The sequence below is a fragment of the Mustela erminea genome, chromosome 19 (genome assembly GCF_009829155.1).
Source record: "Mustela erminea isolate mMusErm1 chromosome 19, mMusErm1.Pri, whole genome shotgun sequence".
NCBI lineage: Eukaryota > Metazoa > Chordata > Mammalia > Carnivora > Mustelidae > Mustela > Mustela erminea.
In genome coordinates, this window is record NC_045632.1 from 3,139,185 (window position 1) to 3,154,208 (window position 15,024).

The 15,024-nt window shown below is 53.8% G+C and overlaps 1 protein-coding gene across 2 annotated transcripts; it reads right to left on the reverse strand.

Annotated features, from left to right (window-relative positions):
* Positions 1-4,937: 4,937 nt before the first annotated feature.
* On the reverse strand, positions 4,938-14,457 carry DACT3 (dishevelled binding antagonist of beta catenin 3). Of its 2 annotated transcripts, none has more exons than XM_032326172.1 (4): positions 13,904-14,457; positions 8,479-8,575; positions 8,159-8,311; positions 4,938-7,212 (listed from the first exon to the last, which is right to left on the reverse strand). In XM_032326172.1, the coding sequence occupies exons 1-4, from the start codon at positions 14,150-14,152 to the stop codon at positions 5,816-5,818; spliced, it is 1,896 nt and encodes a 631-aa protein (XP_032182063.1). In that variant the 5' UTR covers positions 14,153-14,457; the 3' UTR covers positions 4,938-5,815. The 2 variants fall into 2 exon arrangements, with proteins under 2 accessions (XP_032182063.1, XP_032182064.1); XM_032326173.1 differs by lacking the exon at positions 13,904-14,457 and adding an exon at positions 10,309-10,435.
* Positions 14,458-15,024: the final 567 nt, after the last annotated feature.

Consider the following 15,024-nt stretch of genomic DNA (forward strand, 5'->3'; position numbering starts at 1 on the left):
TTTTTGGAGGAGGAAACCGAGACCCTGGATTTGGCTTCAGTTCTAGCTTTTTTTTTTTTTTAAGATTTTATTTATTTATTTGACAGACAGAGATCACAAGTAGGTAGAGAGGCAGGCAGAGAGAGAGAGAGAGGAGAGGAAGCAGGCTCCCCGCTGAGCAGAGAGCCAGATGTGGGGCTCGATCCCAGGACCCTGAGACCATGACCAGAGCTGAAGGCAGGGGCCTTAACCCACTGAGCCACCCAGGTGCCCCCAGTTTTAGCTTTAATTATTCAAGAAGTGTGCAGTGAATGCCAACAGTAACTCTAAGGTCGAATACCCCATCGCTTATTGTCTATTTCCAGCTGGATGTCTGGTGGGTATGGCACCAAGCTCCAGATTCCACCTGCCAAACCCTCTTCCTACTGCAGTCCCAACCATCTGATAGTAACTCTTAACTTCCCTCCCTCTCTCACACCACTGATCTCGTGACAAATGCCATTAATGCCAGCTTCCGTCTGTCCCCAATGCACAGTCACTTCTCACCTCCTCTGCTCTCCACACTCTGGTCCAGCCACCACCATTCCTCACTGGCTTTTCTCATCCTGGTCCCCACAGACCAGCCAGAGGGATCCTGTGGAGATGAAGTCCCCAGATAATAGCAAATGTTCGCAAGGAGGTGGCAAAATTGGAAGCGTCACACACTGGTGGTGGGAAGTAAAATGCTGCGGCCACTGTAGCAGTTGTTCTGCATTCATTCAGCAGAAGAACAGTCTGACAGTTCTTCAAAAGGTTAAGGTCCCCATATGACCCAGCAATTCCACTCCTAGGAACCAACCTTTAAAAAACCCCGAAAACATACATCCACACAAAGATTTGTACTTGAACGTTCATGGCACCATGATTCATAATAGCCCCCAAGTGGAAATGACCCAAATATCAATGGGTGAGTGGAAAAACGAAATGTGGTCTGTCCAGACTGTGGGATAGCCTTTGGCAGTAAAAAGAAACAAAGTACTGACACGTGCTGCCATGGGCTGAACTTTGAGAACATCATGCTAAATCAAAGAAGTTGGTCCCAAAAGGCCATGTATTGCCTAATTCCATTGATATGAAATGTCCAGAATAGGCCAATATAAAGGGACAGAGAGAGAATCCGATGAGTGGTTTCCAGAGGCGGGGGGATAGTGGACGATGACAGGTAAGGGTGCAAAATTTCTTAATCGGATGGAAATATTCACAACTATGTGAAAATATGAAACACCGCTGAACACTACACTTATATGGGTGAATTTTATGGTAGGTGAATTATATCTCAGTAGAGCTGTTCATCCTTTCACCTCCCTCCCACTGGGAAAAACCCAAGTCCCTCTTGTGCTAAGAATTCTCCCATGTGGCCCACCTCCCTCAGAGTGAAAATCAAAATTGTCACCAAGGCCCATGACACCCCATGCAATGTGGTGGGCCCTACCATTTTCTGCCCACCACCCTGCCTCCTCTCACCACTGCTGTCCATCCCCCCAAGACATTCACAAGCCTCCCTCCCCCACCTCATTCAGATCTCTGTTCAAATGCCATCTTCTCAATTAGACCATCCCCGATCACTCCGCTCCCCCATCCCACCCAAGTCCCTCATATCTCAGCTCAGTTTTTTCCCCATAGTCCCTATCACCTTTAACGAATTATACAATTTATTTACTTATTAAGTCAATGGCCTTGCCCCTTCCCTAACTCCCAACCTGGTAAGCAGTTCCTTTTGCACCCTTCTAGAAATAATCCATATAGCAAACAGGCTATATAGGCCAGTGCTTAAGAACATAGACTCTTAGGCAGCCTGAACTTAAATCTGGCTTTGCTACTTATTAACTTACTTGAGGCAAGTTATTTAACATCTCTGTGCCTCAGTTTCTCCACCTGTAAAATGGGCATAATAGTATCTATATATCTAATAAACTCTCAAGGTTCTGAGGATTAAGTGAGTCACTGAGAAGAGTCTGGCATGCAGTAAATGCTCAATTTATTGTTAACTGTTATTTTGTTTTGTTTTGTTCTTAAAAATAGGCTCCAGGGGCGCCTGGGTGGCTCAGTGGGTTAGGCCGCTGCCTTCAGCTCAGGTCATGATCTCGGGGTCCTGGAATCGAGCCCCGCATCAGGCTCTCTGCTCAGTGGGGAGCCTGCTTCCCCCTCTCTCTCTGTCTGCCTCTCTGCCTGCTTGTGATCTGTCAAATAAATAAAATCCTTAAAAAAAAAAAAAAATAGGCTCCATGCCCGATGTAGGACTTGAACTCAACACCCCGAGATTGAGTCATGTGTTTACCAACTGAGCCAGACAGGTATCCCGCTGTTACTGTTTTATTATTTTTAATGAGCAAGCACTAAAATCTTAAAAAAGAAGGATGGCCACCCATATGTACTTCAACCATTTTGGCCACCAAGTAGCCTGTGTAGCCTTTGACAAGTCCCATCCCCTGAGTGTAGCTGCCTCTTTGATGGAATGGAGATGGGGCAAATATTCCCAAAGGCCTGACAAGCAATGGCTTTTCCTGGCAGACTTTCAAAACTGACTTTTATCTGTTGGTATTCCAAAAGAAATACGTGCTTATCCATACACACACACTACCCACCCACCTTCTAGAATGGAAATTCCACAGGAAGGACCTTTTTTTTTTTTTGGTTTTGTTCCTTGCTTCTTGTTCCTCACCACCTCCGTGGGCACAGGACATGCAGGTGAGCAGAGTAGGTCTGGTCTCTGCTCTTTCAGGGTTCAAAGCTACAGAGAGATGGACCCACCCATGTAAACACAAAGGTCAAGACAGAGTAAGTACTGTTCTTCAGACTGCGGCGTTGGGTGGAGGTTGGATCCCAACCTTAGCTCCCTCTTTCTTGCTGTGTGGCAGTTAGTAAAGGCCCCTTTCCAAACTTCTCCTTATGCACCCATGAAATCTGTGTGTTACTGAACTTATCCAATAGAAATATGGGCAAAGGGTGTGAACAGGCAACTCATAGAATTAAAAGTGCCCTAAAAGAGATACAAATGTGTTGCCTCATGGAAACGGGGAGGGAGACGTGGTAGTTAAAAGAGAACACAGTTTTCCCCCATAAGACTGGCAAAAATGTCTGGTGAACTGATGGAAAAATGGGCATCTCAGAAATTGCCTTTGGAAATGTCAGCTGAGGGCACGCTTAGTGGAAGGAAGTGTGGCAGTGTCGATTAAAAGTTTTTAAATGAATATATTATAATGAGCAAGCAATTCTATTTCTTAGAGTGGAGCCTCTGGAAATACACACATATAGGCACAGAGGTAGGTACAAGGACATTACTGCTGCGAAGTCCCCAACAGCAAAAGAACTGGGAGAGCGGACAATCCCACAGTGGATGCTAAAGCAGCCATTGATAATACAGTGATGGGGGACCTGGCATCATTGATAGAGCACTCGACTCTTGATTCAGGGCTGTGAGTTCAGGCACCACACTAGGGGTAGAGATTACTTAAAAATGAAATCTTTAGGAACAGCTGGGTGTCTCAGTCAGTTAAGTGTCTGTCTTCACCTCCAGTCATGATCCCGGGGTTGTGGGATGGAGCCCCACGTCTGGCTCCCTACTCGGCGGGAAGCCTGCTTCTCCCTCTCCTCCCAGCTCTTGCTCTCTCTTGCTATCTCTGTCTCTCTAATAAATAAATAAAATATTTTTAAAAAATAATAACACAGTAACAGAAAATATGTCATCTAAATTTAGGTGAATGGACAAATTCCTAGAAGAATACAACTTAGTAAAACTGACACAGGAAGAAATAGAAAAGCTAAATAGTCCTGTAACCATCAAAGAAATCCAATTTTTTTTTTAAAGATTTTATTTATTTATTTGACAAACAGAGATCACAAGTAGGCAGACAGGCAGGCGGAGAGAGGAGGAAGCAGGCTCCCTGCCAAGCAGAGAGCCCGATGTGGGGCTCAATCCCGGGACCCTGAGATCATGACCAGAGCCGAAGGCAGAGGCTTTAACCCACTGAGCCACCCAGGCGCCCCAACCAATTTTTTTTTTTTTTAAAAAGGGAGAGATGGAACAGGAGCAGGGAGTGGGGAGAGGGGAAGAGGGGGAAGGGGAATCTTAAGCAGACTCCATGCCCAGTGTGGAGCCCAACAAGGGGCTCAATCTCACAACACTGAGATTATGACCCAAACTGAAATCAAGAGTCGGACAATCAACTAAGCCACCAAGACATGCCTATAAAAATCCAACTCTTAACTGAAATCCTTCCCATAAAGAAATTTCTGGACACATGGGGTGCCTGGGTGGCTCAGTGGGTTAAAGCCTCTGCCTTCAGCTCAGGTCATGATCCCAGGGTCCTGGGATCGAGCCCCACATCGGGATCTCTGCTCCGTGAGGAGCCTGCTTCCTCCTCTCTCTCTCTGCCTGCCTCTCTGCCTGCTTGTGACCTCTGACTGTCAAAGAAATAAATAAAATCTTTAAAGAAAAAAAAATCTCCGGACACAGATGACTCAACACCACCAAAATAACAGTGATACACAAGGCAAATATATAGCTCAATTTATATATGTGTATATATATATATACACATATATATAAAAATATGTATATGTATATAATAGTTATGCATTTGTATAGTTACTTAGATTCATATATATTTGCAAATGCATAAAGGAAAACATGCAAGAATATGCAACAAACTAATTATGATAACTTCTGAAAGAAGGGATTTGGGGTTGTCCCTTTACCCGTATTTTTATGAAACCATGTTTATGCCCAAACACAACTCAATCAAAGATCAGATTCTTTATAGCCTATGACAGGAAAATTAGGTTGAGACCCACCCTGAGATCTGCCATCTGGTTCTGGACACTACTATATTCAAAGCAAACAGTAGTTGCTCACTAAATGTTAGTCCAAAGGAAAACCATTTCTCTCATTTTACCACAGAAGAAGAGTCTGCCACATATGTAACACTGTGCATTTATTTACAAAGAGGTTAGAGAAACACACAGAGTCTGGCCCCCCTGTGCACTGGGGAGTCACCATCGTCATAATAAATACAGTAATTTTTAAAAAAGAAAAAAAAATACTGGATTGGAACAGTTGAGGGTCTTCCTGGGCTCCCCACACTCCCTCTCAGCAGGGGAGAAAGGGGGCATGAGATAGAAGTCATCTTCCTTTCCTCTTCTACCTCTTAATCCTCCATAATTGTCCAGGGATAGAGGTGAAAAGTCTTTCTTTCCAGGTGTTACCACCTCCTACTTGACCCTCAAAACCCCAAAGTCAGTGCTCCTTCCTTTCCCAGGGCACTCTGCAGGCACCACCTGAGTCAGACACAGAGTCTCTGACCATGGTGCCAAGGGGATATCCTAAGAATCCAGGGACATGGACAGGGGGCACTTTGTGAATGGGGAGTGGGAGGAGGACACTGTATCTGGGCATGGAAAGGAGGAATAAGAGGGTTCAGTGACGGAAGCGAACGGGAACAAACGGACTAAGTGTCTAAACTAAAATGGGGAAATTCAAACTGAATTACCCCTTCTGCATACCATAGTACACCCATAGTACAGATGAGGAAAGTGAGGCCCAGACAAAGGGAACTTTCTTGCCCAAAGGCTGCAGAGCCAGCAGCTGAACTGGGTCAAACAGGGCTCCTCCCCCATTCCTCCCTATGGTGGAGGGGGAGCCTTTTCAACCAAGACTTGCAGTGAATGGGGGCAGTGAGGAAGGGTCTTTGGAAGCAGAGAAAATGGTGGTCTTTGGAAGGGAGGTATGGAAGGGTCAGTGATTGGGAGTGTGGTGGTGCAGAGGCCATGAAGGGGGAGCCCAAGCAAACTCCCAAACTCACACTGTAGTCATGACCTTGAGAGAACCCGAACGGAAACGCAGTATCTTTTTCTTGAGTGCGTGGGAAGCCTTGATCTTCACAAAGACTTTGGCGGGGCCCGCAGGCGCCCCTCCACCTGCACCACCCCCTGCCCCAGAGGCCGCGGTGGCTGCCACCAGCTGCTGCGGCCACACCAGACCACCGCTGCCGTCTGAGTCGCTGGATGCGGAGCTGAAGGCCGGCGACTCCCCCTCGCTGGCGCTCGATTCACTCTCCCCATAGCCGCCGCCCACACCACCTGCGGGCCCCCGGCGTCCAAGCGGCCCCAGGCGCCCGGCCGAGCACTCCGAGTCGCTGCCCGCGCAGCCATAGAGAAGACGGCGCTGAGGAGCGGACGGGGATGGGCCGGGCACCGGGCCGCGGGCCGCGGGGGCTCGGGGACGGCCGCGGCGCCCGTCCGCAGCGTCGATCTCGGCCGTGGAGCGCCAACGGCGGCAGGACCCCGCGGCCTGGGCCGCGAGCGTGGGCGCGGGGCCGCGGCGGGGCCGCGGCGGCCGAGGCTCTTCCCGTTCGGCCGTGGGGTACTTGGGGGGCCCGGGAGGAACCGCGGCCGCGCGGCCCAACAGGCTGGTCTCGGACTGGGAGCGCGCGGCCTTGCGAGCCCTGGGCGAGCCCCGGCGGCCCGAGGCCTCCGTCATGCGTCCGCGGCGGCCGGCGGCCCGGGGACGCTCCCGGGGTGGGGACTGCTCCACGCTGCGGCCGCGGGTTAGTGGGGGCGCTTTGCGGCGGGCCGCCCGGCCAGGGAGGCCACGGGTGGCGGCCTGCGCGCCCGGGATGTACTGTGCCTTCACCAGGCGCCCCTCGGCCGGGCTGTCGGGGGGCTCGGGAGCGGCGGGCGGCGCGGGGGGCTCGGGCGCCGTCTCCGACTCCCACTGCGAGGCCCAGGCGCGGCCTAGGGCGGCCGGGCTGGCGGGACGACCCCCCGCGCGCTCCACCGGGGGCTCGGGCGCGGGCCGCGCGCCTCCGGGGGGCGGGGACACGTCCGGCGGCCTCTGGCGCACGCTGTTCTGGCGCCGCGGGCCCCCGTCCGCGCCCCCGGGACTGGTCCGGGGCTGGCCCGCCCCCCGGCGGCGGCGCCTGCGCAGGAGCGCCGAGATGTAGCCGTCCAGGGGCCGCCCCGCCCCCGAGGCGTCCGGGGGGTCTGCGGGAGGCCGACCGCAGGGCCGCGGGCTGCGCAGCGCCACGGCGTGCAGTGGACTGGGCGTCAGGAAGGGCCCGGCGCGCGCCCGCCGCTCCGCGGAGGAGCAGGCCTCGGGGCCCGCAGAGCCCGCTGCTGTCGGGTAGGGCGCCGAGTATGATCGCGGCACGGCTGCCCGAGCGCTCACCGCCTCCGGAGCGCTGGGACTGGCGTCTCCTAGGGAGGGAGGCAAGAATAAAAAAAGGAAGAGAGTGGAGGGACCCTCGAAGTCCTTGCTCAAGGGGCCTAGGAGGGGCAAGTTGCCTACCCTGCCCTCCTTCACTGTCATCCAAAACCCTGCTCTCAGCCTTCCCGGCATATCAGGTTCATAACAAAATCGTCACAAGACCATGAAGGGTCTGGCCCGCCTCTGCCTCTCTGACCTTCATATCTAATCCCTGTCTTCTATAATTCTAGGTCTTGGGCTCTGCTGCCCTCTTAGAAGCACACGCCAGTCACGTTCCAGCCTCAGGGCCTTTGCACTTGCCATTCCCTGGAACACGCTTCCCTGAGGATATCTGCTTCGCTTACTTCAGGGCGCCACTCAAATGTCAGAGTCTCAGTGACACCCTCCCTAGCCATGTGTCCTAAAATTGCAACTTCCTCCCCAACTCAAAAGGGTATGCCCTCCCCAGCTCCCTTCCCTAACTTTCTTCTCTTCCTATATGTCTATATCTTATTTATCTTGTATATTATCTGTTTCTCCCCCTGCAAAGTCAGCTTTATGAAAACAGGGATTTTTTTTTTCTTTCCCTCTGGGTATTCCTCACCACTGAAACAAACCTAAGCTGGCACCTAGTAGGGGCTCCGAAACTGACTTGTATAAGTGAACAACAGGAGTTGCTGTTTACGTGGCTACCGAGTGCCAAGTCCAATGGTAGTGAGGGCTCAGGCTCATTGAGTATGAAGAACTTCCCTATGAGGCAGGTGCTGCTAATAATCCTATTTTAACAAAAGGAGAAACAAAGGCCCAGAAAGAAGCAACATGCTCAAAATCACATGAGAAGGAAGGGTCACAGCCAGAGTTTGAATCCAGGTCAGTCTGACTCAGAAGCTTGTGCTCAAAAGCATTCTTTTCCTGCCCATTCCCTGCCTCTCAGGGCCCCAACCCCACCCACCTTACCTAGGGACTTGGGCCTCTCGCTGGCGTAGATGCCTCGGGGTTCAGAGGGACCCAGGCGTCCATAGGAGCCAGATCCAGAGAAGCCACTGTCCCCACAGAAGGTAGAGGGGGGTGAGTCTGGACCTCCCGTGGAGCTGGGGTCTTCATAGAAGCCTGGATTCCAGGGAGTGGAGGAGAGACAATCAGGGCCCTGGACAGGGAAACCAGGGGTGGGGAAAGGAAGAGACCAAGAGGCAGAGACAGGGAAACCTGAGAGGTAGGGGGCAGTAGGAAAGATGGGGATGTCCCAGGCAGACCCTTCTCCCTCTACGCATGCTCACCTGAGCTGCGCCCGCTTTCCTGTTCCAGGCCCCCAGACTCCAGGCTCAGGTCTCCCAGCTGCTGGCCCAGGTCCCAGATGAGCCCAGGCAAGGCCTCCTGAGGGCATGGGGAGAGCAGGATAGTCAGAATATCCCCAATCCTCTGCCGCGTGCCCCCCTCCCCATATATCCCCCCGATAGGCAGAGCTTCACTTTGACAGTGAGGCTCTAATTTCAAACGTCTAAAAGCAGTACCGAGGTCCCAGGATCTCCCTCAAGATCTCTGTCCCTTCATCCCATTAGAAGTCCCAGCGATGGGGCACCTGGGTGGCTCAGTGGGTTAAAGCCTCTGCTTTCAGGTCGGGTCATGATCTCAGGGTCTTGGGATTGAGAATCCCACATGGAGCTCTCTGCTCAGCAGGGAGCCTGCTTCTCCCCGTCCCCTCTCTCTGCCTGACTCTCTGCCTACTAGTGATCTCTGTCTGTCAAATAAATAAATAAAATCTTTAAAAAAAAAAAAAAAAAAAGAAGAAGTCCCAGTGATTATCTAACTCAAGTCCTTCATGCTGCAGCTACATTAACCTTTCTTAGGTGGGATAAGCTTCAGAAGTTCCCATCCCTCGCCCCCTCTCTGTCAGGTGTTTCCTCCACAACCCCTCAACCCCTATCAGAACATTCCTCTTCGAGTCTCAGTTTACATGGTGTCACTGTTAGGGGAGTTTGCCCTCAAAATCCCCAGGACCCAGCAGATCCCCTAGCCATTGGTCCAGCTCCTCCCAGTCCTTGACTTTCTCTTCTCAGATGCTCCCATCATCTCCCTCTGCCCCTTATCATCAGCACAAAGTCCTTTTGTAAGTCTTCCTTAAGTCCTTCCTGCTGCAGACTGATTCTTTCCCTCATATGGATAAAACAGGCTGACCACAACTCGTAGAAGCCTTGGGTCCTTCCCCCAGGAAGAGCACCCTAGGAAGTCCTTCTATGAGTCTAGCCCGTAGCATACTAGAGTAGCAAGCCCCAGCCGGTTCCCTGGCCCCAGGGAACAACATCTTTCTCCCACCCTTGCTTCATTCCCACCCGGAAGCCTCCCATGTCTGCCCCTGAACCTCATCCCCATGAGAAAGTCCAGTTGAGTCTATCCTGGATCCTTCTTGCTGCAGAAAACGAGCATTTCTTATCAGGTGAGAATAAAGGAAGGTGAAAACCCTTTTAGGGGAGTGACAGTGACCAGGGACGGGTCGAGGGACTAAGACAACACAGATGGGGCTTCCAAGACGCTAGGACCTAACCCCATTTTGGAAAAACAGGGCCAGATCCAGGAAGAGTCGCAAGTGGGTCTAGGGCGAAGCCAGAGGTGGCCGCCACCACAGGCTGACGGTTGACCCTCAGACAAAAGCAGCTTGTCTGGACGGCGGGAGGGAGGGAAGGAGGGGGGAGGAGCTGGGAGGCCAGTCGCCCAGCCCTGCCTATTTAGGGCAGAAAGACTGGCCGGATCCCCCCATCCCCCCTCGCAGACTCCCCCCTCCCTGCTTCCTACTCCTGTGGCTGCTCTCCTGGGCCCCTTGTCCTCCCCCTTCCCCCCACCCCAAGAACAGAAGCCCCCATCTGGGTTTGTTTATGGGAGGAAAGTCAACAAATCATTCCATGTTGGGCTCCTGCCCTGGGTGTGCAGAGATGCTCAGGGTGGCGTCATCTTGGAGCAGAACCCAGGAAAGCAGCCGGATTGTACACAATCAGGGGTGGCTAAAACAATGTCGGAGACCCCGGCCAGGTACCCCATGTCATGTCCCCCACTAATCACCCCCCCCACTCTGCTCCAGCCACGCTCCCTGGATGACTATTCGGTGTTCCTACCTCAGTAAGGATGTGCTCCCCCTGCATTTCTTCCTGGATCCCTCTCTGGCTTCATTCAGATCTTTCCTTACACGATCCCTCCCCTGACCGGTCTTTCCAAAATAGCTTCCCCATCATTTTGCACCCATTGACCTGTTTTTTACCCCCCGCTTCCCTGCACCGTAGCAGTAATAACCTCTTGGCTCAAAAGCATGCATCAGGTTGTCCTCGGGTCTGTCTCACTAAAAGTCATCCCTGGAAGGCAGAGATTTTAATCTGCTTTGTTCATGTCAGGATTCCCCCCACCCACCTCTAGGGAACAGCACAGCGCCTGGAACAAAGCAGGTGCTCAGGAAATGTTTGATGAAAATGAATGTACATAGCAGAATACTATATACCTGTCAAAATGGAAGGACACAATTTCTACACAGAATCATCACTAAGAGGGGGCACCTGGATGGCTCAGTGGGTAAAGCGTCTGCCTTTGGTTCAGGTCATGATCTTGGAGTCCCAGGATCGAGCCCCACATTAGGGTCCCTGCTCAGTGTGGAGTCTGCTTCTCCTTCTATCCCTTACCCTGCTTTCTCTTACTTGCCCTCTCTCTCTCTCTTTCTCTCAAATGAATAAATAAAATCTTAAAAAAAAAAAAAAGAACCATCACTAAGACACAGCATTGACAAGAAAAAGAAAAGTGTCGCATATGAGCGAGAGTCAGATTTACCTGCAGGGCCTGGGTCCCACTTCTAGAGCTTCTGATTCCAGCCTGGAGCCCAAGAATCGGCATAACTTAAAAGTTCTGGGGTGACACTGCTTAGCCCAGCAGCCACACTTTGAGACCCGCTGGTGTTATCTCTGGGACCACCCCAAGAGACTGGCAATGGCAAGAAGCGAAGCAAAACCCTACATTTCTTGGCAGGTAAGCTCTTCCTACAAGCAAATCCATTGGTCTAGAGGGACTCATGCCAACGTGACATTGGCGTTGATCTCTGAGGAGACCCTGTGTGACCTTGAGCAAGTTACTCCCCTCTCTGGGCCCTGGTCTCCTCGTCTGTAACATGGCCTCATTCAGCTGCCTCTCTTACGGCGTGTTGTGAGGATTATATGACTTAAAACAGCGGTTCCTTTTAAGCTCAATAATTGCTAGCTTTTATTCTTACACGAAAGCTATGAATTTCCAACCAGCAAAATATAAAGTCATGTTTTACTTGTGTAATTAAAAATAAACATAAAAGGATAGACTGGGAGGGGAGCTAAGTTCTATGGGTCTAATTTCAGTTCCTGCTCTGTAGGGAAGAGCAGGGGTAAGGGGGACAAACCGGAGAGGCCTCCTCTTCCCCCACGCCTGGGTTCTCCAACACCACCCCAAGTCCGCACACTCCCACTGTTGGTAAGTTTGACCCCCTCCCTTCCGGGTGCAAAGTGATGACTCTTCAAATGACCTCTGTCTGAATCCTGCTCCCCATGTACCCACAATACCCCTCATCCCCATCCCCTTTTCTTTGCAAGCCCTTCTGCCAGCAGGCCTGTGGTCGTGCAGTTGGATAGGTTTAACGGGTGAAACCTTAGGTGAGGACCCCTGGAGACCCCATGGCCTAAACTTTTCCAGACCTGTGTTCCCCACTGCTCACATGCCCCTAGTCTGTGTCCCGTTCTCTTTAGCGCGATTTGGAAGTCCTTCTTCAGGTCTAACTTAAGTCCTTCTTGCTGGAAGGGGACGCTTTTTCTTGGTGGAAGAGAATGGAACTCCCACACCCATCCAGGATTCTGACCTCTCTTCTCTGAGATACCCCCGGTCTTTACCTGCGTCCGGGCTACTCCTATTAGCAACGAATGGAGTCTGGCTTCAATCTTTCTGGCTTCAAAGGGAGTGTATTCCTTGGCAGGGGGTGCGGGGCGGGAGGGGTTAGCATCACAAGACAGAGGCTCGGGATCAGAGGAGGTACCCACACCCTCTTCTGAAGGACCCAGGAACCCCCAACCGCAGAGACGTTTATATTTAGCGCTTTTCTGTTCCTCCCTCCGCGCCGCTGCCTTCCTCCCGCTGCCTGCCACCGCCTCCTCCCTGACGCTGGGACGGAGCTTTGCCTGGAGAGTGTGGGGGAATGAGGCCTCTCCACTACCACCTCCTGGGGGGCGGGGTAGACAGAGGGGCAGAGAAGGGGGGAGACTCAGCGGCAGGAATAGGGAAGCTGAAGGGCAGCGAGGGGAGACTGAGGCAGACTGAGGGACCGGAAGGAAGGACACAGCTCGCCCATCCCCATGCTCTCTCCCTCTCCTTGTACGTACGGTGGGAGGTGCCTACCCAAGCCCAGCCAGCTTGGGGTGGGGTGTGGGGGGGAGCTGGTGAAGGCCCCCACAAGGCGTCTCTAACTTTGGGAGGGGGTGGGGCCTCCCACAGCTGTTTCTGCTTCCAGAGAAGAATGTGCAGGGTCTCACTCCCGGTCGGGGGAGGGGCTGTGCGTGCAGCCCCGGAGTCTGGCGTCAGTCCCCCTCCCCATTCTCCATCTGGGGAGGGGGCAGTGGAGGTCAGCAGCAGGGAGAGCCCCCTCCCCCGCTGCCCGGGCTCAGGTTTCCCCAAACGGGAAGCTCTGACCACACACATGCTTGGGGATGGGATCTGCAGAGGGAGCCAGGGTCTGGGGCCTGGCAGGCTGGGGGGAGGGGAAGAGAGAGATAGGGACAGGGACGTGGGGCGGGAAGAGAGAGGGGTGCAGAAAAGCAAGAGAACGCCAGGGAGACGGACACAGAGAGACACAGAGAGACGGAGGATTAAGAAAGACAGAAACAGATGCTGAAAGTCAGAGATGTGGCAGTAGGGAGACAGAGTGAGAGAAATCCAGGAAGAGGTCGGGCAAAATCAAAGAATGACAGAGAAGGAGAGAGGGGTGATGCTCTTGAAGTCATTCTGGAGACCTCTGCCTCTTTTTCTACCATTAGAACACTCAGGGAGTTCAGAAGCCAGACCCCCATGCTGCCTCGACCTGCCTCTTCTGGGGCTCACCTAGGCTGGGACCAGCTAGGAAAAGAGGGAAAGTGTCACCGCAGAGTAAAGACCATCGCGGACTGCAAGCTTCCTCCCAGCGGTGATCCCTCCCTCAGGAAGCCCAAGGATCCCCTCCCCCCACCCCGCCCCCTCCAGAGATCTCCAAGCACACCGGGACTTAGGGAAGATGGAGCCCTGGTGGCGGGGCCAGAGGGGGGCATGTTTGGATCCCAGCTGTGTGACCTTGGGTGAGTCGCTTGCCATCTCTGAGCCTCAGCTTCTTGCTCTGTAAAATGGGGACTATCACCCCTTTCTCCCCCAAGCTTCAAGAAGACAGCGCATGCCAAATACTCGGCCCAGGCTTGACACATACTTAGCGCCCAGAAGAATTTTCTTTGGGGAAGGGGCCTGTGCATTTCACGAGGCTCCAGCGGAAGCGATGCTGTCCCCCTTCCCCAGTTTGGGGGTGGGAAGGCCAGATCCCGCCCGGCGCCCATACTCCAGGGTCTCCAGTCCCACCCCCTGTCTTTTCCCCCTCCCCCACCGGAACGGGTGTCTGAGCATCCAACCGAGACGGACAGACAGACAGACACAGATGGGGGCGGAGGGATGGACGGACAGGCGGCCCCTCACCAGCTGCTCCTCCAGGGCCGCTGCGGCCCGGCGCGCTGCCGCCGCATCTTCGTCCTCATCGGCGTCCTCCTCGTCCTCGGCCTCGGCGCCCCCCATTCCGGGCTGGGCCAGCCGCAGCGCTTGCTGCACGCGGTACTCCTGCCTCTCCCGGAGCCAGTGCAACTCGCAGAGCCCGGCCAGGCTGCCCTCCAGCCAGCCCCGCAGCCGGCCCCGCTCGGGGCTCACCGGGAACGAGAAGGCCCGGATCATGGCTGCGGCCCCCCACCCCAGCCCGGCCGGGCCCCACGGCCACCCCTCTCCGGGTCCCACCTCCCCGCCCCAACAGCCCGCCTGCCCGCCCGCCCGCTGGCCCGGCTGTCACCGTCTCATCTGCATAGGCGCCCGCCCATTGGGCCGCCCACCCGCGCCTTATCTGCATGGCCACGCCCCCGGCGGCAGAGCAACCGTCGCCTATTGGCTGGTACCCTCCCTTACGAAGATGCCCGGCGGTGCACCCGCGCCCCCCGACGCGACGCATGCTCGCAGCTTCCTACTCGCTTTGCTTCTGGGCGGCCTTGCCACGCCCCACCGCTTGCTGCCTTCGGGCTCTAGTCACGCCCCCCTCTCGCGTCACAATGAAACAAGTCCGCCCTTGCTCCAACGACATTGGCCCGTGCCTCCCCGATCCCGCAGCTGGTTCCGCCCCCTGCGGGCGAGCTCTGGCTACCATTGGACTGTCCCACGAAAGGAGAAGGGGTGATCTATAAATAGAGAATGGGTCCACGTGACAGTTTGGCAACCTTCCCTCTCCCCCCACCCCTAGCGACCCTGAGCTGCTGAGGGTGTGCGGGGGGCGGAAAAGGTTCTCGAGTCGAGCCCTGATTTTGCCTCCTCTTCCACGAAGGCTTCCCAGACACTCAGCTGTAAAACTAGAAGGCAGCCAAGAACGATAGCCTTCCATAAAATAATGCTTCTAAGCGGGACGGGCTTCATGGGCGTGTGACCAGCTTAGGAGGGGCCCGCGCTTGGTTTAATATTGGCTGACTCCTAAGAGTCAGATAGGTTATATCCCAAATTCTGGAATTATAAGACCAGCCTGGGTGGAAGATTCTATGATCCGACCAGAACAGAATCTGAGCGTC